Source organism: Sinohyriopsis cumingii, chromosome 1 (genome assembly GCF_028554795.1).
Source record: "Sinohyriopsis cumingii isolate HCF-2022 chromosome 1, ASM2855479v2, whole genome shotgun sequence".
Taxonomy (NCBI): domain Eukaryota; kingdom Metazoa; phylum Mollusca; class Bivalvia; order Unionida; family Unionidae; genus Sinohyriopsis; species Sinohyriopsis cumingii.
The window spans coordinates 36,503,086-36,529,062 of record NC_142961.1 but is presented as its reverse complement, the minus strand read 5'-3'; the positions used below and the strand labels follow the sequence as shown (position 1 = coordinate 36,529,062).

The 25,977-nt window shown below is 37.8% G+C and overlaps 1 protein-coding gene and 1 pseudogene across 1 annotated transcript; both read right to left on the bottom strand.

Annotated features, from left to right (window-relative positions):
* Positions 1-10,428: 10,428 nt before the first annotated feature.
* LOC149806708 (uncharacterized) lies at positions 10,429-10,958 on the bottom strand (the record flags this gene model as incomplete). The annotated part of the gene is made up of 2 exons (XM_089954615.1): positions 10,429-10,583; positions 10,814-10,958. Coding segments are annotated over 2 exons (300 nt in total), but the record flags the coding sequence as incomplete, so codon positions are not given.
* Positions 10,959-14,340: 3,382 nt separating this feature from the next.
* Positions 14,341-16,591, bottom strand: LOC149806707 (glucose dehydrogenase [FAD, quinone] pseudogene; annotated as a pseudogene).
* Positions 16,592-25,977: the final 9,386 nt, after the last annotated feature.

Here is a 25,977-nt window from a genome sequence, read left to right as displayed (position 1 = left end):
TGTACATTATTGCAACTAGTTATTGCATGTTTTTGGTGATAAGTATGCATTTCTTACATTTGCTTCTTAACTCTTAAGATAGGGTACCACCTTTCGCGAGTTTCTTTTAAAATCTGAACTCTTTGTGAAAGTTTTTAGACACAATCACTTTTCTATACATAAAATAATGTACCAATTATTGGAAATTATGTATCTATGCTCAAGACGAACACGATAGTTAACTTCTTTATACCATGGCGCACATTATATTTACTTGAACTGTATTTTGTAATATGGGCCTAAATCACTGAATAGATTATTATTATTATTATTATAAGCAGACGCTCACTTTCTATATTCAGGGGTTGATACCATTATGATGTAATTTATAAAATAATAAGATAAGTTATCGTAAGCTTGTTCTCTGTGTCAAGAAAGGCTGCTTACAACTTGCTTTGGTTTTCGCCTGCAAAACAAAATCGTATGCTAGATATGAGGTCATTTTGCAGCCCAGATCCTTTTGTTCCACCTGGAGAGGATTCATTGAAAACTCAGAATACGTTTGATCACTGTACAGGCTGTTTAATGAAATCTTTCCAAAAACCTTACAAATAACTGGAATAAGCACTATTGCCCTATAGTTTTTAGGAACACGTTATGTTTTATTCCATCCCTTAAAGATTGCTCTTATGAGACCTATTTTGGTTGATCATGACTATGCACAAATAACAACATCGAGCTGTAAAGAGTAACCAACATGGATCTAAGTGTGTTTCCACCGTCTTTAAGATGTCATAGTCTGTATTATCTACTCCACCTGCCTTTCCCGACCTAACGTCAGAAAGTACAGAAGAGTGAGCATCGTGTGTGATGAAATCTGACCCATCGCTACAAGAGGACTCCTTCCATGTTCGCACGATTTTGCTGGCAAATTACTTATACTTATTGCTTATTGTCTAACTTTAGAGGGGAAAATAAAGTTTCAAAGTATAATGCCCACTGATCTATAATAACTGCAGGGTCAGGATAAACAATATCGCAAAATTGCATCTCAAACGGACTTTGAGATTTATGTTTTCTTGAATTAATAGCTGTTGCATTTAGTGAGGACTACATCAGAAGCGCAACATTATGCAAGTTTTTATATAAAGACAGGAATGCAGGAGCTGCAATCAGTAACGAATTCAAGACTTGTGGAAATGATGCCAAAGAAGCTGCAGGCATTCGTTCAGTACTGCATCCAGCAGGAGCTAACGCTGCTCGTGCGTAACTATTCCTAGTAACCACGTGTGTGTGTGCGATTTTGATTTTTAACGTAGCTTTTAAAACAATTTCAGTCATATTGCTAAGATGTCTGGAACATGACAGTTTATAGTGATGTTTAGCACTGGGGCATAATGCCGCAGACATGTAGCATGATGTCCCACCCAGTCACATCCTGACACCAGGTCGACCAGTCCTAAGACTAACCTCTTAATGCTGAGCGCCAAGCGAGGCAGCTGTTAGTACCATTATTGTAAGCCTTTGGTATGACTCGGTCGGGGATCGAACCCACGACCTTCCGCTTATCAACAGACTTGAGAGACATATCCCCATCTTCTGCTACGTCATATACTTTGATTCTCAACAGGTACTATAACAGAGGCACGATTGTTTCTTTCCAGACAGGCACTACATGGCTGAGTCCAACAAGCAGAGGCAAAACAAATCTGCTGATGACTTTGCGAAACAGGAGAATAAGCGAGGTAGTTATATAACCATGTCATTTTTAGGAAACACCACAATGCTTTTTGATTCAAAACCAGCCCGAGGTACAAGCAACCAATTTAATGTTAAGTGCAATCCTCCATTCCAGCTGCATCAGCATGTTAAGTACGAGATTACCTTGATTTCAGCAGAGATCTGATATTGCTTTCACAATATCACAACATCAAATAACAATTTTCAGGTACCAGGTCGCTCTTGCAAGTGCTTTTACAATATTTTTGTCACTTAGTGCAAGCAATATCGCGGACATCGCGGATGTGCTATTTAGGCTCATGACAGCAAATGGTATGTTAGTGGCAACATCAAAATCGAGCCAAATTAATCAAGATTAAAAGCACCAATGATTATTACTAGCATATACGAAGTTGATTTTAACGTAATTAATAATATAATCAATCCATTGGAATTTGATGAAAATATCTACCGCGATGGAGTCCATGAAGGAAAGAAGACAATAAATATGGGTGATGTGAACAGTCTGCTGTTAAATTGTTCTGGAGGTTGTAGTAATAGTACCTATGTATTACGTTCTTTCTCGTCTAGTGTTCCGCTTTTTATGCATTATCTGATATATAGTACCTATCAGATATCAGAGATTAGTATGTATCTTACAGACCAGAATGAAATACAAGTCGAACTTAATAACGAGCGTGTTACATACTATTTTCACCCACAAATAAATCACTGAAGCAAATAGCTGGGTGGTTGAGTTATATATCATGAAACAGAGCAGACTACATTGCAGAAAAATGAAAGGGGATTGTATTTCGTCGGTATTTTCAAACATAAGCCGCATCATATCTGGCATAGTTACTAAAGTTGCTCTGACTGCTGTTGGTGCAAGTCTTTTGCGACTTCTGCAACAGGTCATGCAGATCCTGCTGTAGGCTCAAAACTAGCAGACAAAATCAGAGGTGAGATTTAAAGCAGCTAAAGCCGAGATAGCTCCGCCAAAGCAAAATATAATGCATAAAGACTGATTGTTTGATTACTATCTTCATGATTACTATCTTCTGTTGCAAAGAATAGTACAGATAATATAGGAGAAATAGAAAGTAATGTAATTAAAAGGTGAGAAATAACATACATTTACAAATGATCATACATAAATAAATGCATATACGGGGAAAAAGGTTACCAGAGTAACTAAATACAATTAACTGGATATCTCTTCAGATCTTAGTTCGTTTTCAGCTTTTTGGTTCGAGGATATTATAACAGTGGGATTACCTTTCATGTGAACACAACTGTCACGGTTGCACGTAAGCTTTAAAGGTAAATAAATTATAATGATCACAAAATTCATTATCAAATATAGTTATTACTTCATACATACAAATATATACTGGAATGTTTATCCATTGCAATGATAAAATACTACTAATATTGCACCACACAGAATATATGATGTTAATAAACTAAATTATAGAGTTACTGACAAAGATTTAATTAGGCGCACGTTGTTAATCAGCATCAATACAGTCACACGTTTATTATATCTTTTCTCCACATGGAAGCAACAGTTAAAGTACATTTAAGGTGGAAAGCTTGAAAGAATGAACAAATCAAGGGTCATCATTCAGTATGGGTCATTATTCGTCACGGGTCATCATTTATCACGGGTCATCATTCCTAAGAGAGTATTCACCAAATCAGTATTAGACATTATATCTAAGTGCATTTATACCCTCAATTTATACATACTATCACATCACAACTTTCACGGTCTTGTGTAAGAAAACTACATACGAACAGAAAATGATCAACCACTGAGGCATAGACTGATTGGCAACGATTACATGCAGATTCTTCCGGAGATGGAAACAGTTTTGTCACAATATTGACAACGATTTTCGTGCAGATTCATCCGGAGATGGAAACAGCTTTGTCACAATACTGACAACGAGATGACTTGTTACCACAGATTTCGGAAATTATTTTACTACTTCCCTTATTACAGAGGAACTCGAACTACCATTAAGCAATAACTTCTAAAATTGACTGAAAGATATAATTTTAAGAATACTTTTCAATTCAGATTTATTACAGGGAATAGACCTTGAAGAATGAATGACTGTGACGTCATATAGGTTCTATTTATCCAGCAGTTTTTACAGTTCTGGAACAAGGCCACTTTGTGGAACATACAAATTTTGGAATCTGATAACTAAATCAAATCCTATCACTTTATTTCATTTATATATCCGGCCCATAATATAAAATTCTATTTATGACATACACAATTGAAATGCCGCAGTTTCTTTAATACAGGTGAGATATAAATTAATGATTAACTTTTACACTTATTTCTAAACTTATTTCCGATTAGTAACATTTTCACGTGATTTTATTTGGACGGATATAAAAGACCCTCTCTCCTAGCAAATGACCTGTACAGTATGATAAATTGTGCAGCGTCACTGTATCACTGCTAACAATAAACGAGACAAATTTTTCAACGCTTGGTTGTACCTATTATACATTTTTTAGATATTATCGTCTAAAATATCATATTCTGGGCAAACGCAAACAAAATGAAATTCATCCTCTATTATATAAATGATTAGTCTCCCGCACAGTTCACGAAATCTGAATGCTAAATCGTTTTTCCCTTCTTCCTGTTTCAATCATTAGTTACGGCTTCAACACCTTAGTTGCACTAAATGTTTCTTAAATTTAAAGGTATATTGCATGAGAGGTATTTCCCACATTGTAGTAGGGATTATACTGACTATAGTAATAACATTTTGAGGAATTAGTAACATGCTCTGACCAACTCTGAACTAGAGTGTCTATAATCCTTTGTGTGAATTCCGAAATAAATACTTTCATCGCCAACATCTTGTGCTATCCACGCGTATCCAAAGCCATATTGATAGATCATATCTTTAATCTTCATAGCCCACGTGACTCGTAACCTCGTCTAACTTTTTCAACATAAGATAACACTGATGTGGATATCTATCATATGATAATCGCATAATGGTAATCCAATACTTTATATGTCTTACCATATATGAGGTAAAGATAGGGAACTTAACGCATTTCCCTATTGATATCCAGTTATTTGCAGTATTTGAATAGTATCTCTTGCAAAATTAAAATTTACTTCCTCAATACACTTCGACCATTCTAATCCCCAGCTCCATAACATCAGATTGGTTTATTCATTGAGTCAAATATTGTAAATATACTGAGTCAAATTTTGTAAACATATCTCTGATATGATTTGCCCGAAATGCTTCTAAAAATAAAATATTCGTTCAGAGACGTTTTGGCTTGTGCGGCTAACATTTGTTGAGCTGTAAACCATTTCAACTTCAGTGCAAAAAAATCCCACATATGTATAATAAGACACTAATTCTATGCAAAATACCATGTGTTTGTACCCTTCACATGCACGCCCCCAATTCCTACCACTATTTTTGCCTTGTCTTGTTGAGATTTTCTTCCATACCAGATGTATCACAAAACGTTCTATATCCGTTTTGTTGTTGCAGTAATCTAACTGTATTAGTGTAGTTAGCCATGTCATCTGTGTACATTATTGCAACTAGTTATTGCATGTTTTGGGTGATAAGCATGCATTTCTTACATTTGCTTCTTAACTCTTAAGATAATGTACCACCTTTCGCGAGTTTCTTTTAAAATCTGAACTCTTTGTGAAAGTTTTTAGACACAATCACTTTTCTATACATAAAATAATGTACCAATTATTGGAAATTATGTATCTATGCTCAAGACGAACACGATATTTAACTTCTTTATACCATGGCGCACAATATATTTACTTGAATTGTATGTTGTAATATGGGCCGGTGGTCTAAATTACTGAATACATTATTATTATTATTATTATTATTATAAACAGACACTCACTTTTCATATTCTAGAGTTGATACCATCATGATGTAGTTTATAAAATAATAAGATAAGTTATCGAAAGCTTGTTCTATGTGTCAAAAAAGCTGCTTATAACTTGCTTTGGTTTTCGCCTGCATAACACACTCGCATGCTAGATAAGAGGTCATTTTGCAGCCCAGATCCTTTTGTTCCACCTGGAGAGGATTCATTGAAAACTTAGAATACGTTTGATCACTGTACAGGCTGTTTAATGAAATCTTTCCAAAAACCTTACAAATTACTGGAATAAGCACTATTTCCCTATAGTTATTAGGAACACGTTATGTTTTATTCCATCCCTTAAAGATTGCCCTTATCAGACCTATTTTGGTTGATCAGGATTATGCACAAATAACAACATCGAGTTGTAAACAGTAACCAGCACCGATCTAAGCGTGTTTCCACCGTCTTTAAGATCTCATAGTCTATATTATCTACTCCACCTGCCTTTCCCGACCTGACGTCAGAAAGGACAGAAGAGTGAGGGTCGTGTGTGATGAAATCTGACCCATCGCTACAAGAGGACTCCTTCCATGTTCGCACGATTTTGCTGGCAAATTACTTATTACTTATTGTCTAACTTTAGAGGGGAAAATAAAGTTTCAAAGTATAATGCCCACTGATCTATAATAACTGCAGGGTCAGGATAAACAATATCGCAAAATTGCATCTCAAACGGACTTTGAGGTTTATGTTTTCTTGAATTAACAGCTGTTGCACTTAGTGAGGACTACATCAGAAGCGCAACATTATGCATGTTTTGATATAAACACAGGAGTACAGGAGCTGAAATCAGTAACGAATTCAAGACTTGTGGAAATGATGCCGAAGGAGCTGCAGGCATTCGTTTAGTACTGCATCCAGCAGGAGCTAACGCTGCTCGCGTGCAACTATTCCTGGTAATCATGTGTGTGTGTGTGATTTGGATTTTTAATGTAGCTTTAATAATTTTTCAGTCATATTGCTACGATGTCTGCAACGTGACAGTTTATAGTGATGTTAAGAACTGGGGCATTATAACGCTGACATATAGCATGATGTCCAGCCCGGTCACATTATCCTGACACCAGGTCGACCAGTACTAAGACTAACCTCTTAATGCTGAGCGCCAAGCGAGGCAGCTGTTAGTACCATTTTTGTAAGTGTTTGGTATGATCAAACCTACGACCTTCCGCTTCCGAGACGGACGCTCTAACCACTAGGCCACCGGAGCGGTGGTAATCCAATCGATGCTGCTGGTGTCAGTACGCCTGTATTGATTTCTACAGGATTCCAACATGCATTTGCGAATTTTAGACGCGGAAAATATTAATTAGGTTTTAGAAATAGACATCTAATATTATCTGGCAGCAAAGAAAGCTGTATGTATTTTTCGTGAGTGCAATCTTTAGACTTTGTAGAAATATTGAATAACTAACCAAGAGTCTTCCAGCGCAGTAATTGCGTCTTAGTGGAGTAATAAAGGACGGGCAATTTATCATGATTCGCATCATCTGTGGCTGCCACAGGCTTTGCCAATGTTGAAGTACGAGCTTGAGATCCATTTTAGTTAAGTTCAGCAAGAAGTAGCAAACTCGAGTTTACAAATCACTTATCCAGAGCAAAATGCACAGTAACATGGAACTATTAATGCATAGAATTGCATATGCGTGTATTTATAATTTCACAATGCTGCTCAGAAAGAGAACTCAAATGCAACTTTGCAGCAAAGAACAGGAATTACTCGATGGCATTAACGATGTTCATGAAGCAATGTAAAATACCAGGAAATAGATACAATGTCACAAGTATCACTGGAAGCATTTACTAGCCTATACACGATTTACCATTTCGATTTTTCTAAGTCTGAGTACGCTAGTTGTATAAGATGAGCAACATCCAGTTAAAGTCATTTTGACTCCGTCTCCGCATAAAACTATTATTCACGCACACTAAAAAAGACTGGCGCAAATATCAAGCTTGGCAAAGATCAACTACGCAGCGTCCCGCATGCGTTGATGCTCACAATAACAAAAGAATGTTGATTTTACGTCAGCATAATTAAAACGCGTTAGTCAGAGTATAAAGTAATCTGAGGCGCAGGTCAACCCTCCGTTTCCTTGGTGCCATCTTGTTGCTGCTAAGGGCCGCTGCAACTATCTTACTGCATAAATTATTACCTGTCCTTGGTAGCTTCGTTTAGTCTCATCTCAGAATGAACTCAGAGGACAACTTAGGTCAAAGGATTTGCAACAAGAGAAAATGTAGCTATTTTGTGTAGGCTGCTTGTATATCATGTCATGTCATCTGAATGTGTCATCCCTAAATGCATCGAAGGGAACTAAAATAGCAAGTGCTGCAGCAAATAAGTCGCCAATATATATTAAGCTGGCAACATCGTTGTAGTCCGAAACTGACAAGGTGGTGCTGACTAAACGTCAAGCAAGACAAAAGCGACAGGTAAAGGGGTTAAAGTCAAGCTAAACTCGAGACAAATAACGAAGAGCGGGGGTGTTAATCCACCTCTGCTTGCTTGACTCGCTGCAAGCATCGCCTCACTCGCCTGGAAAGTTATATTTTGGCGTAGTAAAAACAAGGAATTGTCGGGGGCTGTTTATGACAGGAGCTTTGGGCTGGGGTTTGCAAATGTCAGAAACAATCAATAAAGGTTGACTCCTTCAGTTAGTTATGCGCGGACAATATAAATACTAAGCAATATTTTAATTGAAAAGATGTTAGCAACATTCCAAATTTGAGAGGAACATTTTTCAGTGATAAGCTTCTAAGTAGAATGCGATCTTTTGAAAGTTGCGAAGTCATCATCGGAACTACTTTGACAGTTTTGTGCTATATAACGATCCTGCTTCAGTTGATGCCGAATACTTCGATTCCTTTGGTCTCGCTCCATGCGACGCCATTGTCAAATATCCAAGGACCAGTAATAAAGGCTGCTTGTACAATTCAATTCTCTTTATCTTTAAGACATTTCTAGCGCATAATATTGTGTTCTCTACATCAAATCACGAGCAGGTTGAAAACCGGCACTTTACATTTTATTTGAATTTGACGCTATGCTAACGACTGCTAATTACAAGTTGGTCAGCATCGATTAGGGATAAATAATGGTAATCAAATATTAGCATACCATCAGCTTGATCTAGTGTTTGTGATGCGTGTAATTGTTTAATGTCAAACTTATAGTAAAGGAACTATCTCTTTCATGCACGATACCAACAGAAAATGAAGGCGAAGTTACATCAACTGCCCTTAAAGGTCAGCCAATGATCAAATTGATTTGTGCTATGTGTGGTAAAGTGAAACCTCAGTTCATACATGGAGGACCAAAACTGAAAAAAAGTAGCTAGTGAAGAAACCGCGAGCGAAGACATTGACAAAAAAGACCGGTCGTGATTAATCAGTCTATGTTCTGTGTGTGTCTGATACTGAGTCATTTGTTTACCAAGATGATTATATAGATGCACAGCTATCCACACAAACAGTATAGAAGGGTAAACTCCAGCGAGAGAGGAATTTGCTTTTTGGTCAGTGCTTTTGTTGTAACCGTCACGACATAGTTGGCGGCGCAATTGACAGACTACCAAACTCAAGGGTGGATGGACTCTACCAGGCCACACATTACATAGTTCCGTACACTCCTCCGGGAACTAAACAAGCAAAGTTCGTATTAACTTTCCAATACGCCGCGTTGTTGCTACTGGACTTGATGACATCTTGTCAGCAGACCTAATTGATATCTGCGAGTACTCAAAAGTCAAATATCTGTGGAATGACATATATGTCTTGAGCAAATATGTTTAGATTATCTCCATCTGCAATAAGACAGCAATACATATCAGAAACGCTTTTGAAACAATATATCGAGACGACATAGAAAACGTTTTTGTGTTGATCAAGGTATGATTTTGCAACAAAGTTCCTGAAGCTTGGCATGATGAAAATAATATATACATGTATTCAACTTGTAATCAGGGCAAGGCTGCAGTTATATGAGATCCAACAACAACAAAACATAGCGATGGGGGCTGTGTAAAAGAGTAATAAGGAGAAAGGCTGATTCCGATTCTTCTTAGTCAACTAATCTTGTTGACCATTACGCTGGTCGGAACACTGCTTGGTCATCTGATGGATGGAGTCAAAGGAACGAATTCAATTAGAGAACTCACTTTTGTCCTAAGAGCTGCCTTTTACCTTATTACTTGCATTTTGTGATCAGATGTCAAGCTTAATGACTTCATGAATCTTTTAAAAGATAAAGTCTCGTGTAGAAGAACATTTCGTGACGTCGTTAATAAGCGCAGTGTTTAAGAGTTGGTTAAGAGCAGACATGAAAAAATGTGACACGGAGTCCTCATGGATAACTTTGATCATGTTCATAAATTTGTATCAATTTTTGTTCTGCGAAACTGTAATAAACTATGTTCAACCTCCACATTACACAATTTACAACCTTTTAAAGAATGAACAACATTTACGATTTTGTACAGTGTGTGTGTGTGTGTGTGTGTGTGTGTGTGTGTGAAGAGAGAGACAGAGAGAGAGAGAGAGAGAGAGAGATGACTGTTTCACGAATGACTGGAATATGAAATATAACCATATTAATGTTCATATAAATGAGGTAGTTTATTACTTATTTGAAAATTACCAGATTTAGTTGTCAAAGTGGAGACCTAAAAAAGAGCCTTACAAAATATATATTTCTTTTACGAATCTAGGCTTGTAATACTCGCTGAACACACCACGCAGACATTTTTGACTGCATTTCATACCTCGTTTTTGTTCCTAGGTATTTCTCCAGTAATGTAAATCCTCTAAATAAAACTTTGTGATGTCTTCTTCGTCCGCCAGGTAGCTGGGATCTATGATGTGGGGATCGAAGGGATTCCTGCTCCCTAATCTTATAGTTCCCTTACTTTTGGGTGCAGCAACCCCACCAACTCATTAAAACCTTCCTTTGGCACGTTACATTTCATGTCGTTCGTCATATCCTTTCTTACAACAAAGATGTCATCTACCTTTGCTAAACCACTCACAAATATAAACTGTAAATCTAAAGCAGCTTTGACCTCCACAATCTTCATGGTATTTACACGGGCTACAACCTTCATTAAAGGAGAGCTAAAATAACCGATGCCAAAGAGGTAATATTGCGCAAAGGTCCACCAACTTGACATGGTTTTTTCCGTGACGGAACCAGTAATATTGACCCTGAAAACAACTGGAAGCACAAGATGATCCTGCAAGTTCTCGCCAACCAGAAGATCTGCTATCACAGGGATTCCAAGTTGATCAAGGGGTGACTTGGGTCCGAACCACCGACAGCATCAAGATTTGGGGAGATGAAACTGCTCAGCTGATAAAATGACTTCCTTTGAAGTGTAAATCTGGTACTTTTGGCCTCCTTCTCTCAATTATACTCCAACGGCGACCATTGTATCGATGATAACCTTCACAACGTGCGAGCGTGAACTGACATGAAGATTTTGGCGGTGCATGATGGGTCTAAGGAATGCCCTAGATGTGCTGCTTCGTTCAGCATTTCTTATCGTGAATTGAGTCTCTGCAAATCCCTCCAATTCCTCACCATTGTAATCCACAATTTTATATCCTAATTCTTCTGCAGCTTTTAGAAAGTAATCAACAAACTGAGTTACTCGTGCATGACTTACACCTAAATATCCTCCTGTTTTATTAAATTTGGAATATTTCAATGTTGGTATAAAAATGTCTCAGACTTCAAGAAATATGACACAACGTCATCATATGCCCATCCAGTACATCCATGTGAGTCCTAGATATCGTAATCATAACGACTCCCCCGATTATACATCATGAAATTCAGAATGTTTGTTCCACCAAGAACGTTTCCCCGTGGCCAATATGATCGGTAGTCTTTCAAGGCATAATGTGAAAATGTCTGGGGCTCAGTGTAATAACCCTAGTATGCCTCTTTTTTGAAGTATAAAACAACCGGTAGGGACATGATATAGCGATTTTTGGTCTCTTCTCCACCCGCCTCCAGCAAAAGAACCGGGACATCGCCTTTCTCTGACAATCTAGAAGCAAGGGCAGCACCAGCCGACCAAGCTCCAACAACAAAGTAGTCATGTTCGTTTCTGATCTCCGACATGATATTCGAACCGCCATTTTTCTTCATAGACATGAAATAGGCTACCAACAAAGCTACTGATATTCCCAATGTGAGGAGAGATAGCAGTCCCATTTTGGAGCTCATAGAACGTTAGCTCTTCGTGCTAAGCTTTTCCTAAATTGGTACATCTGAAAATTCCGAATGATTTAGGCTGTACTGACTGTACCATTTCTCCAGCTGTTTATCTAATGTGAATGAAAAAATACTTCAGTATATAGGTCAAAAAGGAGGATTCAGTTTGATCTGAAAATTATCTTCGCTATCAGGAATAAAGGCCTGTGGGGGTGGGGGGTGGGGTGCGCTTCCAACTGGCTTCTACATACATGTACATGTAATCGTCTTACCCGTATGTAATCAGCGAATTGTCTGTACCGGTCTGCCAGCAGATGGTTTAGTATCATTACAAACGAACAGTAGTAATTCGGGGAACACAATAACATCCTCCTGAAGTAGACGCATATATATATATATATATATATATATATATATATATATATATATATATATATATATATATACATGCCTTTCAACTGTTACAATTGACTTGTAGATACCTAACTATGCAATCATGTTAGCCGCAATTTTAGATACTGGAAATGTAGGGAAACCAGATTGGGTACCTCCGGTAGTACCAAACTGCTACTGAAGATCAACTCCAAATTCTAAAACAATATCTAAATTGATTTTTATGTGAAAATTCTTTTTTTTAACCAAAGGACAACATCGGAGACCTTTTGGGGCCACATTAACATTTAAAACCCTTTATAAATTTTGGAGACACGAAGGGGACATCTCAAAGATTACCACCTAATATAACTGGGACCTTGCGAGGGGCCCACATATGTACAAGAATCTTCTAGAGGTAATAGTCACGCATACTCACTATCTGCAGACTCTTGGTGGATTCAAGATGTTCTCCGAGATGAATACTATCCGGTCTGACCGCTATACGATCTAAACATAATCGTTGAGGTGGCGCTCTACATTTTCGTATTTTGCATAGAGAAGGTTAGAATTTTTAAGAAAAAGAATTTCCCCAGGTTTTCTCACTGGTTATACTGGCTTTTTAAAAATACCCTGTATGTCTTAGGTGTTTTTCAAAGAACCTTTAATTCCCTTTATTTTGGTGTATGATTAATGGATGTAATATGGTTTATAGAGTATACAGCTTGGCCTTACTCCAGATGTGCACCTTTCAAAAAAGTGCTGGCTCCACTTGGTCATTTTCACTTTCCGAACTTCAGAGGTAAATTGTGCAAAAAGGACACGATAACTTATTTTTGATATTTAATATATTTTGTAATTGATTCATTGCACTTTCAGAAGCTGGTATTGTCTAGTCTGGCAAAATTCATTTTCCCTATTTGAATAGCTGCTAAGGATAGTGTACTTTAGACTAATTCAAGCTGAATTTTTTAGCACAAGGGAGCAGTACATTTAGTTAGTAATGTGCTTCGATCATGTACAATTTCCAAAAGTACACTATCCAAAGAAATGTCATCCATATTACATCAAATTAGAATATTGGTATGCCAACATTCTCTCCACTGTGCAGGTTTTAAATGCAGACAACTTCACCTTACATACGTCACTGTCTCCAAAGTACATAATAACTGGTGAGCGCCACCTGAACAAGATTGGCTTGTCTTGCTATGAGGACATACGACATGTCATTGACGATGTTGTTAACACCTTAGTTTGCGCGTGCGAAAGTACTTGGGGACCAGATTCAGATTGTAAACAGAAATATAGGAACGATTTGGCCTGTCTAATAGATTAGTAAAGTGCCAGGCGGATGCTGAGAACAAAAGAGATTCCTCTTAGAGACCTCTTCTTGTTGACTACTTCTCTCTTGCTGGAGGAAGAAAAGCTTGGTCCACTGAGGGATCTGGTCAAGGAAGGATTTAAATTAGAGAGCTTATGTTTGTTCTCGGGACCGCCTTTTACCCTATTACTTGCATTTTGTGATCAAAGTTCAAGGTTAATGACTTCATCAATCCTGTATCAGATAAAGTCTCGTGTAGACGAACATTCCTTGACGCCGTTAATAAGCCCGCTGATTATGCATTGTTAAGAAATTACACGAACAATGGTGTCACGGACTGTTCATGCCGTTAAGAGCATACACGAACAATGGTGTCACGGACTCCTCATGCCATTAAGAGCATTACACGAACAGTGGTATCACGGACTCCTCTCATATCGTTAAGAGCATACACGAACAATGGTGTCACGGACTCATGACACGAACAATGGTGTCACGGACTCATGTCGTTAAGAACATACACGAACAAAGGTGTCACGGACTCCTTAAAACTCTGATCAGGTTCTTAATTTTGTATGATTTTGTTTTCTGCAAAACTGTTATAAAACTGCCATACATTTTTATTCAACCTATACAGTACACATTTTATAACTTTTTAAGAAAGAACTATGTTAGCGATTTTGTACGGTGTGTGCGTGTGTGTGTGTGTGAGAGAGAGACAGAGAGAGAGAGAGATGCTTCAAGAATGATTGGAATAGGAAATATAACCAACGCGATATTGATTTAAATGAGGTTGTTTATTACTTTCATAGGAAATTACGGGATTTGGTTGTCAAATAGGAGACTTATAAAAAGAGACTTACAAAAATATAAACTTCAAAATGCTGTTCCTTTACGAATCTAACTTTGCAATGCTCGCTGAAAACAACACGCAGACATTTTTTCACTGCATTTTATACCAAGTCGTATGAGCGAGAATTAACTACTCACAACAATACAAATATAAACAGGTTTGATTCAATAACTTTTCACTTTCTCTCCAGAATGATATCCGCAGCTTTTTCCGCTATCATTATTGTGGGTGCGTTAGTATTGCCGGATGTAACGTCGGGTATGATGGAGGCATCCACGATGCGAAGTCTTTTTATTCCATTAACCCGTAATTGAGGATCCACAACAGTGGACGGGTCTTCTGGAGAACCCATTTTACAGGTGGAAGTTGGGTGATCTATTGTTACGGCCATATGACGAATATAACATTCCACGTAGGCGTCACTCAGAAACTCTTGTCCACCACACACAGTGATATTTAGTAAATCCAAAGACACTCCGATTTTCTGCATAGTATTTGTTTCAAGGTATTTTTCCATTACTCTGAATCCTCTGATAAAGGTTTTGACGTCATCCTTCTCCGCCAGGTAGTTGGGATCGATAATTGGAGGATCAAAAGGATCCCTGCTCCTTAGTCTAATAGTTCCCTTACTTTTGGGGTGCATCAACCCCACAAACCCATGAAAACCCTCACCTGTCAGTTTAGATTTCATCTCATTCGTTATATCCTCTCTTACGCCAAACATGTCGTTTACCATTGGCAAACCACTTAGAAACATAAACTGTATATCTGGAGCTGTTTTGTTCTCCATACTCTTCTTGGTATTTACATGGGCTACAACCTCCACTAAAGGAGAGCTAAAATATCCGCTGCCAAAGAGGTAATACTGCGCCAAGGTCCACCAACTTGACATGGCCTTTTCCGTGACGGAACCAGTAATATTGACCCCGGTGGCCACTGAAAACATAAGATGGTCCTGCAAGTTCTCACCAACGGGAAGATCTGCTATCACAGGAATTCCAAGTTGCTCGAGGTGTGACTTGGGTCCGATCCCCGACAACATCAAGATTTGGGGAGATCCAATGGCCCCTGCAGACAGAATTACTTCCTTTGCGGCATAAATCTGGTACTTTCGGCCTCCACGTATCATCTCGACTCCCACGGCTACCATTTTATTGAATATAACCTTCACAACGTGCGAGTGGGAACTGACATGAAGATTTTGGCGGTGCATGACGGGTCTAAGGAATGCCCTAGATGTGCTGCTTCGTTCAGCATTCCTTATAGTGAATTGAGTCTCTGCAAATCCCTCGAATTCCTCTCCATTATAATCCACAATTTTAAAATCTAATTCTTCTGCAGCATTTAGATAGTAATCCACCAATGGAGTTACACGAGCATGGCTTACACCCAAGTACCCTCCTGTACTATGAAATTTGGAATCTTTCAATGCTGGTATCAAAATGTCCTCAGACTTCAGGAAATATGACAAAATTTCGTCATATGCCCATCCAGTGCATCCTTGTGAGGCCCAGTTATCGTAATCATAACGACTGCCTCGATTATAGATCATGAAATTCAGAATGCTTGTTCCTCCAAGAACCTTTCCTCGTGGCCAATACGATAGGTTACCTCTCAAGCCAAAATGTGAAAATTTCTGGGGTTCAGTGTAATAACCCCAGTCAGCCTCTGTTTTCTGAAGTATAAAACAACCGGTAGGGATATGATATAGGGGATTTTCGGTCTCTTCTCCACCCGCCTCCAACAAAAGAACCGTGACATCGTCTTTCTCTGATAATCTAGAAGCAAGGACAGCGCCAGCCGACCCACCTCCAACAACAATGTAGTCGTATTCTTTTCTGATTTCCGACATGATATTCGAACCGCCATTTTTCTTCATGGACATGAGATAGGCTACCAACACAGCTACTGATATTCCCAACACGAGGTGAGATCGCAGTCCCATTTTAGATACGGGATATACACCGTGAGCAATTCTGGTTTACTATCTTTCAAGCAGCTTATATAATGTGAATGAAAAACACTTCAGTATATAGGTCAAAATCAAGGATATGGATAGGTCAGAAAATTGTATTCGTTATCGTGCACGTGTTCGATAATAAAAACGTATCTGATACGGAGTGGGACATCATGTATCATGTCTGCTGCATGATGTCCCAGTGCTAGACATCACTATAAACTGCCACACTGCAGACATCGTAGCGAAATGACTGAATTTGTTTTTAAAGTTACGTTAAATAATCCTGACACACACATACACATACACACACACACACACGGCAAATGCAAGGCGCGTTGGAACAGAGTGAAATGTAATATAATCTGTGTAACATGATAGAGCTGAATGGATGCCTGGATCGAATGACAACACAACACAATGTGATGAATGATGAGAATTTATATAAAATGAATTAATAAAAATAATTATATATATATATATATATATATATATATATATATATATATATATATATATATATATATATATATATATATATATATAAACAAATACAGTGATTCTTTCACGCTCCAAACATACGTCTCATTCAAATATTCTATCCAAACATTCACAAGTAGGACAACAAAAATGATTCATATGAAAGTGAGATTCAAATAAGCTCCTGGAAAGTAAGTGAGATTCACATAATCTCATGTAATCAAAAATAGAGATTCAAATAATCTTATGTATTCAAAATGACTCAATTTTCTCATTTGAAACAACCAATTGAAACAATCATGACTCAGTCATTTATACAGCCGTATGATTTATATATATTTGTAAAACTTGCAAAATGTGTCCACTGACAAACCGCAGCTCTCCCGAATTCTTGGGTTGGCCCTGACTTGTATTGGCCGTACACACCCTTCATGGATCCACCATGCGCACAAGTTCACAAACTAGCGGTTTCGTCTTCGTATGGCCTTGATGGTTACATCATCTTCCATATCGACCCACAGACTGCCTGACAGATAGCTTGAGATACCCGCACACACATACGCACCGACAGCACACAGTTCTCCTAGATTGGGTTGGCCCACTTGTATTGGCTACACCCTCCCTTCATGGATCCACTGTGCGCACAGACATACGTATAGACATACGTACAGACAGCTACAGACAGTTCTAGACAGTCCTAAACATCTTCAGCAGCCCTAAACAGCTACAATAAAACCAAACTGGTCATAATAATAGGTTCAGAATTAATATCTATATATGTGCTACTAAATTAAACTCTAAATACCAACTTGTAATTCAAAAGTTCAAAACGTTTCAAATCTGCTTAGTAATAAATGCATCATTTCACGATACGACATTAAAAACTGAAAACGCTACACATATCAAATAAAATACAAATTTTACACTTACCCTTATGACTGAAGAACGCAAATGGAGAACGTTCACTCCTTGACAAGATCCATAAACCAGTGTGTCAGTTAGAAACAGAACTTGCCTTAAATCCACAGAAGAGTGAGTATTAGGGTACAGTTTGGTACACGTTTTTAAAACAGAGTTGCCCGTGTCGCTGCCAGACGAATTCAAGCTCGCCATGTTTCACTTTTTTTTCTTTAGAAAAAAACGAGACACGTCAGCTATATCTGAAAGGTGGGGACATATCTCATGTTTGAAAGGAGCCAGTCTGCTCTAGTTAGTGAGAGACCCAAAGGCTAATGGTTGTTGTATATACGATTTAGTTTTTAAATAGCGAGATATCAAGTGCATACAGTGTATTTAGTTCAAGGGGGTCAGAAAATTTTCCAAGTTCTTACCAGGCATAGTAATAGAACCATTTTGGGGTTCAGACTAAAGGTTTACTGTTTAGTCAAGCATTATTCTAAATATTGAATAGGTCTCCATGGTAATGTGCAATGCTTTCTATCAAACTTTGCTGAAATGATAGGTGCCCTCCAACATCCTTTTGTAACGGTGGAGGGGATCAACTTGGATTACAAAAATAAACACCATTCCCCACTCCGTAAGCATGAAGGATAGATCTTATCAAGTTCCATCAAATTCCTATCTTTGCAAACCATATGTACACAATGGCGGATCGAGAAGATATTTTAGTGCTTTGTATTAGCGACATCAAATGGATTTCATGAGTTGCCTCCCTTAGTATGCAATGCCACGTAACCAATAGCGTGTAACCGCTGTGCATTGTACATCGACCGAAAATGGTGAATACAACTAACTTCAAAGGGATACTTTGTAAGTTTAACATCAAAAGTACGACTACGAACCAGAGAGAAGCCATTACAGGTGTATTTGAGTGAAAGGTATTTGAATAAACACGGGCTGGGCTTGCCGCCGCATCCAATGAAGTTCACAGACCGAAAACACATAAATATCCGTTCAATCCACCAAGGTGTAATAGGATTAACATATCGGAACTTTGGTTAGCAAAGACGTCAAATTCTTACCTTGGGATTTCCACGAAAACATGAACACAGAGTTTAATGAGGTATCAACATATGCATCAGTTAGATGGTGACCGTTGATCTCCCTCAGCTGTAGCATTTGTGATGGCGATTAATTATAGATTAAAAAAAGATGGAATAGTTGCTCAACATTAACCATACCGAAAACATTCAGATGGGTAGTCTTAGAGTTGATGGGTTCCACAAAACTTTATCCTATCAAAAATAAATAAAAATGTGGATCGTGACTACCGCCACCCCACCCCACCCCACCCCGTAATTCTTCAGCAAAATATAGGTTTTGATAGAAAGAAGCATACCACACTTCTTCATACTAATCAGAGCAAAAATCATCTAATTCTTAGACTTAAACTTATGGGCTTGCGCAAAATTTCTAACACGAGTTTAATTCACCGCCGCCGAAAGACATCGTACTAGCCAAATGTCACATTTTTGTCTCGTAAAGACAACGACAACAAACAAACAAAAAGTCAACAATTCAGAATTTGTCCCCAGGGAACTGCCTCATACGTCAGCCACAAATGATAATTCCACCATTTCGACCGCACTGAAGGCGTTTGTCAGATGTGTTTGATCTCTTTGCTGAAGATATCCAAGATCTCCATTTAATTAGAGGTGGTCACTGGTATCAGCACAAATCTCTCTCTCTCTCTCTCTCTCTCTCTCTCTCTCTCTCATGCTACTACAATATTGTTTTTCTGGCGGGCGGCTTGTTGTACTGACCATTCTCAGAATAGAGTTTAGGCTGCTTTGTACTGCATGCAGAATGAAAATTAAGAATAGGATAATCCCAATGGTGAATGGCTAACAAAATGTTAAAATTCTCATCTTCAACTGCACTACGCAACATACACACGTATATCTTAGTGCTTACCCTTGTCCTAAAATAAGTTCATGGCGTTTCTGACCAGTGACATTTATTTTGTAAACAGCATAATACGTAGCTAATATTTCTCATAGAGTTTATGTTAATTATTCCGATCATTATATTTGGAGGTAAACATGTTTGTTTTTCACTTAGAAATTCCTAAATTTGTTTCAAATTTGAATATTTTAGAAATGGGACTCACCTACATCCTAGCTCTATTATTGTTTATTAGGTTTTTTATTTTATATAACGTTATTTACTTGAGAAATTGCTTATTCTTGCCTTAACATAGAGAAGCAGAATCAGTCTTTTTGTTGTGTTCAATTTTTCATCTGTGTGGATTTATTTACTTCTATATTAAAATTATTATCAACTGGAATTACATAATGCTCAATAATATTCTAGGACGGAAACATTAATTTTGAATTATAGAGAATTCAAATAAAACTGTTTTGGATTATACTATTGTGATACGTCAAAAGACTGTAGCACATCATCAGAATTCAGGCCACCGGCACATTACTTAAGACTACAATCACATCAACGCATTCACTTTTGGAATTCAACTGGAACTTCATATATCTGGACTTGTGGGAGAACCTTTTTTTACTATTTAGAATTTAATTCACAATGCTTTATATTCCTTTTAAAATTTCACATATCAATGTCATAAACTTGGAGTATGCGCCATTTGCATATAGCTCTCCATTTTAAGTCTTTGTTAGACTTTCGTGATTTCTTGTTTGATTATGGGAAGTCGTGTTTGGGAAATGGTCCTAAACCCGATCAATTAGCCGGGTTCGCTCCTCCTCCACTGTCCAGCCATTTAGCAGAGAACTTCGCGGTACGTTTGTTACAGTTTTGGCAACCATTGGAAGGTAAGAGGCTCAAATCATCACGGAATCATATATTGATAACTTCTTCAACCAGCTGTCAATTGTTCCTCGTGCTCTTTGAAGCCCATGAGCCATCGCAGGCTACTGTGATCAGTGCGTACTTTGAAAGTTCTGCTGTTAAGATAAGTCTTTGGATACCGAATCAAATGTACGACGGCCAACAGCTCACGACGAGTGAAGCAATATTGGCGTTCCGTCTAGTCCAGGCACCGACTAGCATAAGCCATCACTCTTTCTTTTCCGTCAATGTTTTGGGATAGGATAACTCCTATGCCTTCAATATAATGGATTCGAGTTTCGTGCTTAGCCTGTGTGGGTATGTAAGAAAGCTTGGCAGTAGCTTCATGCGGGTCAGCGGTTCTTCCTGGGGATTTTTCGGTTTCTTTTTCCGCCAGTTATATTGGCGGCCATGTATAGCCCATCATGTGCTGAAAAATGTCGTTAAGCCCACAACAAAAACAACAGCAACAACTCAGTTCTAAAGCACTTTCCTTAAGGTTGCTACACAAGACGCAGGTACTAAACAGTATAACCCTTTCAAAAGCACTAGTCAGTGCAGATGACCTAGTCTCAAGTTGGTCTCACCGTATTCACATGCAAATGTTTATGTTATTTTTACATTTTGGCTAACTTTGTTTTATCAAGCCGTACATGTAAAGTTTCAAACAAAAGCCAACACTCTAATATTTGGGCATTTCGGTAGGGGTAAGGACACGTGGGAGGGGAGGTCTACAGGATTCCGTTCCACGCATCCCCTCGAGGAAAGGCAAAAGAACAAAAGAATATACTAAACGATATTTCTTGATCCACCCCTGCAATTCTTACATGTCTTTTGTTTTCAGAAACAGAACGATTATCTGTAAAATATAGTAAATAATGAATATGGACAACGGATGCAATCACAACATCCTATCTTGGCTTAACCTCAAACAGTGTTCCAGTAATGCTTATATCAATTTGAACAACTTGAATGCATCCAGTTACATTTGTTTCTTTTTCACCGCAAAGAAAGTTATTGATTTCCAGGATTTCACGACAATCCCTTGATTGTCTTATGTACACAGAACTGCGTACGTGATTTAGTCCGAATCGACGTCTATACGTCGAGGCCGTCAAGCAGAGATATATTCATAAGCCATATCACACGAGTTATTTCCCCAGATTCAGCCCCAAAAACACTAATTCGGTTTTGTACTTATTACATACCCCCTTGTGGGACCCGACAAAACGTACTGGATCAATATCTTCGGGTTTAGCCACTAACACATTCACAATTGAATGTACGCCATTATATCATTTATTTCTCGCACTCCTAGTACACGTGCGAAAAAAGACAGGGATAAACTATTAATTGGTATTAGGGAGACGTCATTACCTCAATATATATCGTTCAGATAAAGTATTATTGGTATTTATGTATGTTATCGGACATGTCGAATGACTAGTGCTATTTCCAGATCAGTTGGGATTGTCAATTGAAAATCTTCCGATTTTTCAAACCTTTAAACATATCTTCATACTTTTCGAATATTGTCAACGTTCCCTATTCTAAATGCATAATTATTACAATCCTCGTCTGCTTCCTCTACTTGCCATGCGTTTCTCGAGCCTCCGGCAGCACGTGGGGTTCCACGACTGAACATTTTGGTCTTGCACTTTTTTCAAAATGCCCAGTATGATGACATCTGATTTTTTTCTTTAGCCGGGCGTATTTTGTCTTTTGCTTTGTGTCCTTTATAGCCAGGTCGAAACACTCTAGCTGACCTTGATCATATGCAACATTTTCAGGGACAGTCAGCCTGTTCAGATGCGCTCTTCGGCCTTCTATTGATCTTGCCTGTTTTTCTGAATCTTACAGTGCACGAGCAATTTCTCTCAGCTTTGTAATGTCAGTGTTCTGCCATTTTCCAAAAGCTTCCTTCTGAGGTGATGTGAGATACATGTTTCAATAATTTGGTCACGTATTTGCTCGTCAGTTGTTGCAGCATTTCCAAATTCATATGTTTCTGCATTTACATGCAGTCTTGTTATGGATTGTTCTATCGCTTCATTTGGCTGTTGAGACATATTTCGAAAAACGTGTCTTTCGGATGGCGCAAATATATTCAACATATTTCAAATGCAACTCTTCGATAGACACTACACCCCTCTTTTACCTTTTGTAAACAGTTTTTGTCGTTACTGTTGGAACTATATTCAGCACTAAATGGAGTTTATAATAATTCACTGCGTCTAAAATATATGTATGCGTAGAGGTCAAAGAAGGCATCGAAGTAGGTACGCCAGATGAAGCATGTTCGATTAAATGGTTTACATTCAATGGGTATGTAATACGTTAATGTGTAGCCTATTCTCAGATGTAACAATTATATCTGGCCTTGAAGACCTAATAGTGAATAGGAGGGAGGCATGCTCAAAGTTTGGAGTCCGACTATAAATAATGCGTGTTTGACTTTACTTTTCATTTCTGAGTCGCCACAAAGCTGGATCTGTTTTTATATAAAATACAGATACATCTGCTAGAGTAGAATAAAGCAGCATAATTTAAAGAATGAATACATATCACGAGTCTAACTGGGGCTGCAACGGGAATCAATATCCATCACGTCGAAACCAAGGCGGTTTAATATCCTCACCGATTTGGACGAGTTGACAAAGGCGGGAAGAGTTGTATCAAATTACAAACACCCATGAAAAGGCCAGCTACATAGCAAGCCTTATCTCTGAAACGACAAACCCCCCCCCCCCGAAAAAAAAACAGCCAGAAGCCGCCATGAGAGAGATAAGTACCGGTCAGATTACGTTTCAGATGATGTGAAGTTTGGCAAAATTGGTGATCATTACGGTTTGCACGCAATTCACACTCGGATTAAAGGAAAAGGAGTACATTAACTTAGTGTTAATTTTCGTGTCTAACATACCTAAAATGCTTTTGGATGATATTATTACTGATGAAGCAATATCTGTTAAATTAGTAGACTGAGACACACATTAAAAAGCTAATGGCGTATGTAACCCTGTATTCAACAGTAGTTTCCGCTGTATAGGTTCCCTTTAGTGCCATTGAAAAACAAAACAAAGTAAAAGCAAAGCAAAACAAAACATGACAGAACAGAATCAAATCAAAACAAGAGGTCTTACTTCAAAAACATCTTTCTGTGTCCTTGTTGAGCATTGGTTATGAACACCTCAATGCTGTGAAAATGACATCTATGCAAGTCCTTGATTTTAACGAAGCCAATGCTCCAGAGCTAGGCGTGGATGGGGGTGTGGTAAAGTGCGCAACGCTGTGAAATAGTATAGAATGGCTGGGGGATGGGTGGTGTCACTTTCAAATTGCTCCAGGCCTCCAACTACCTTAATCCTATCTTGCATGCGTACATAATCTTTTAATGTGAAAACATCAACAGTTTTGAACAAATCAAAGTTTCCAAATCCATTTTTCTCTTAGGAATCTATAAAAGTAATGACAAATAGTATATTTACAAAAGATACATGAATATACCAATGAAGTTCAATACCATCTGAAACTTCTTTATAAATGTATCGCGATGATTTTAAGTGCTGCTTCACTAAAAGAAACATCAAAACTAAACAAACAAACAAACAACAAAATCAAACAAAACAGAACAAAACAAAGCAAAACCATCCATCCAAACAAACAAACATTCAAACTAAATAAAATGACGGCACACAAATCCTATAACTGGTACAGTCTTATTTGACACTGGTCGCTCATTATCCACTAAATAAGTATAAAGACCAGCTTCCCAAATAGTGAAAGCAATGATCTCGAGTTACCTCTCAAAAACTCGAAATTCCAAAACGAGGTTCTCGGTGCTGTGTGATTAATCCAACATTATGGACTTATTTCTGCCTGTAAAAAAATCGTCTACTACATACGTGCATAAACATGTTGAGTTTTATTTCAAATATCCAGTTCAATAATACAAAGATAACAGCTTCAAAAAAAAGCATTACACTTGTTAGTTTCGGATTTTCATAAGTTAATGAACCATTCAAATCATGATCTTAAAATGGAATTTCAGCTCGCTAAACGGAATAATTTCTGTGAAAGTTTTTATTGTTTGATACAAAATCAGATGCTGATTTCTTAATGTGACATACCACTATCGTTAAGTAAGTGATATAGCGCATTTTCTTGTGAGATGTACCACTGTTTTGAATATCTCCATGAGTTCCCTTTAAATATTAAGAGAATTATAAAATCAAACTCTGTGTTTGTGTGTGTATGTGTGTGTGTTTGATTTTTAACGTAGCTTTAACCATTTTTCAGTCATAATGCTACGATGTCTGCATTGTGACAGTTTACAGGATGTTTAACACTGGCGCGTCATGGCGCAGACATGTAGCATCATGTTTCACCCAGTCACATTATCATGACACCAGGCTGACCAGTCCCAACACATACAAGATCAGACATCGCCCTGGGAATGATAGGATGGACATCAGCGCAGTCCGAAATTGATAGAAGAAAATTGATGTTTTTACACAGATTGTGTTTGATGACTAACAATGGACATACTAAACGTGTGTTTAACGTTGCGTTAATTCACTTCATTCTGAGCGGATGCATGTCAAGCTACGGGTTAATTTCCAATTTATATTATACCTCAAAGAAGTTTGACCTGCTCGGGTATCTAACTGATTATTTGCATTATTCTGAAATTCCAGATAAACATAATTGGAAAGAAATTGTAAGGTCAAAAATTGTTGGTCTTGAAAATAGCCTCTGGAGAGTTCGTATGTCTAATCAAGCAGATTTTGATAGATTCTCTTCGATACACTTACGACCTGCCTCAGTGTGGCAGTCGGCTTAAGCCAGACAGCACACTAAGGTATTTACATATGTAGCTAAACTATGGGCTGCTGTTCCTCAAATACAGCTTGATATGTGTATTAGACGTGGGAATGTTTATACAGACTTGGTACTTCATTGTTGTGTTAGTTGTCCTTATATGTCGAATTTTAGAAACTCTTTCTGGGATTTCCTTACTGATAAATTTCCGTTATTTAATGCAGAAGATGAGCTGCAACTACAATATCTTCTAGGTAAAAGGTTACCATCAGGTGTGATCGATAAAGAAAACTCCAAGCTATTCGTCCTGTATGCAGCATACTTTGTCATGCAGTGTGCAGCTATCTTCTGCAAATAAAGGTACTGAAACTTGAAACTTATGCAGTTGACGAACACTTTGTTGACTGATATAGTGTAAGAATTTGTATTCTATTATTATTATTATTACTTATTTATTGATTGTATTCAGATGATTTATTCTTATATCATGTAATATTCCATTGAAGGAAATAAAGATGATGATGATGAGTAAGCAAAATTAG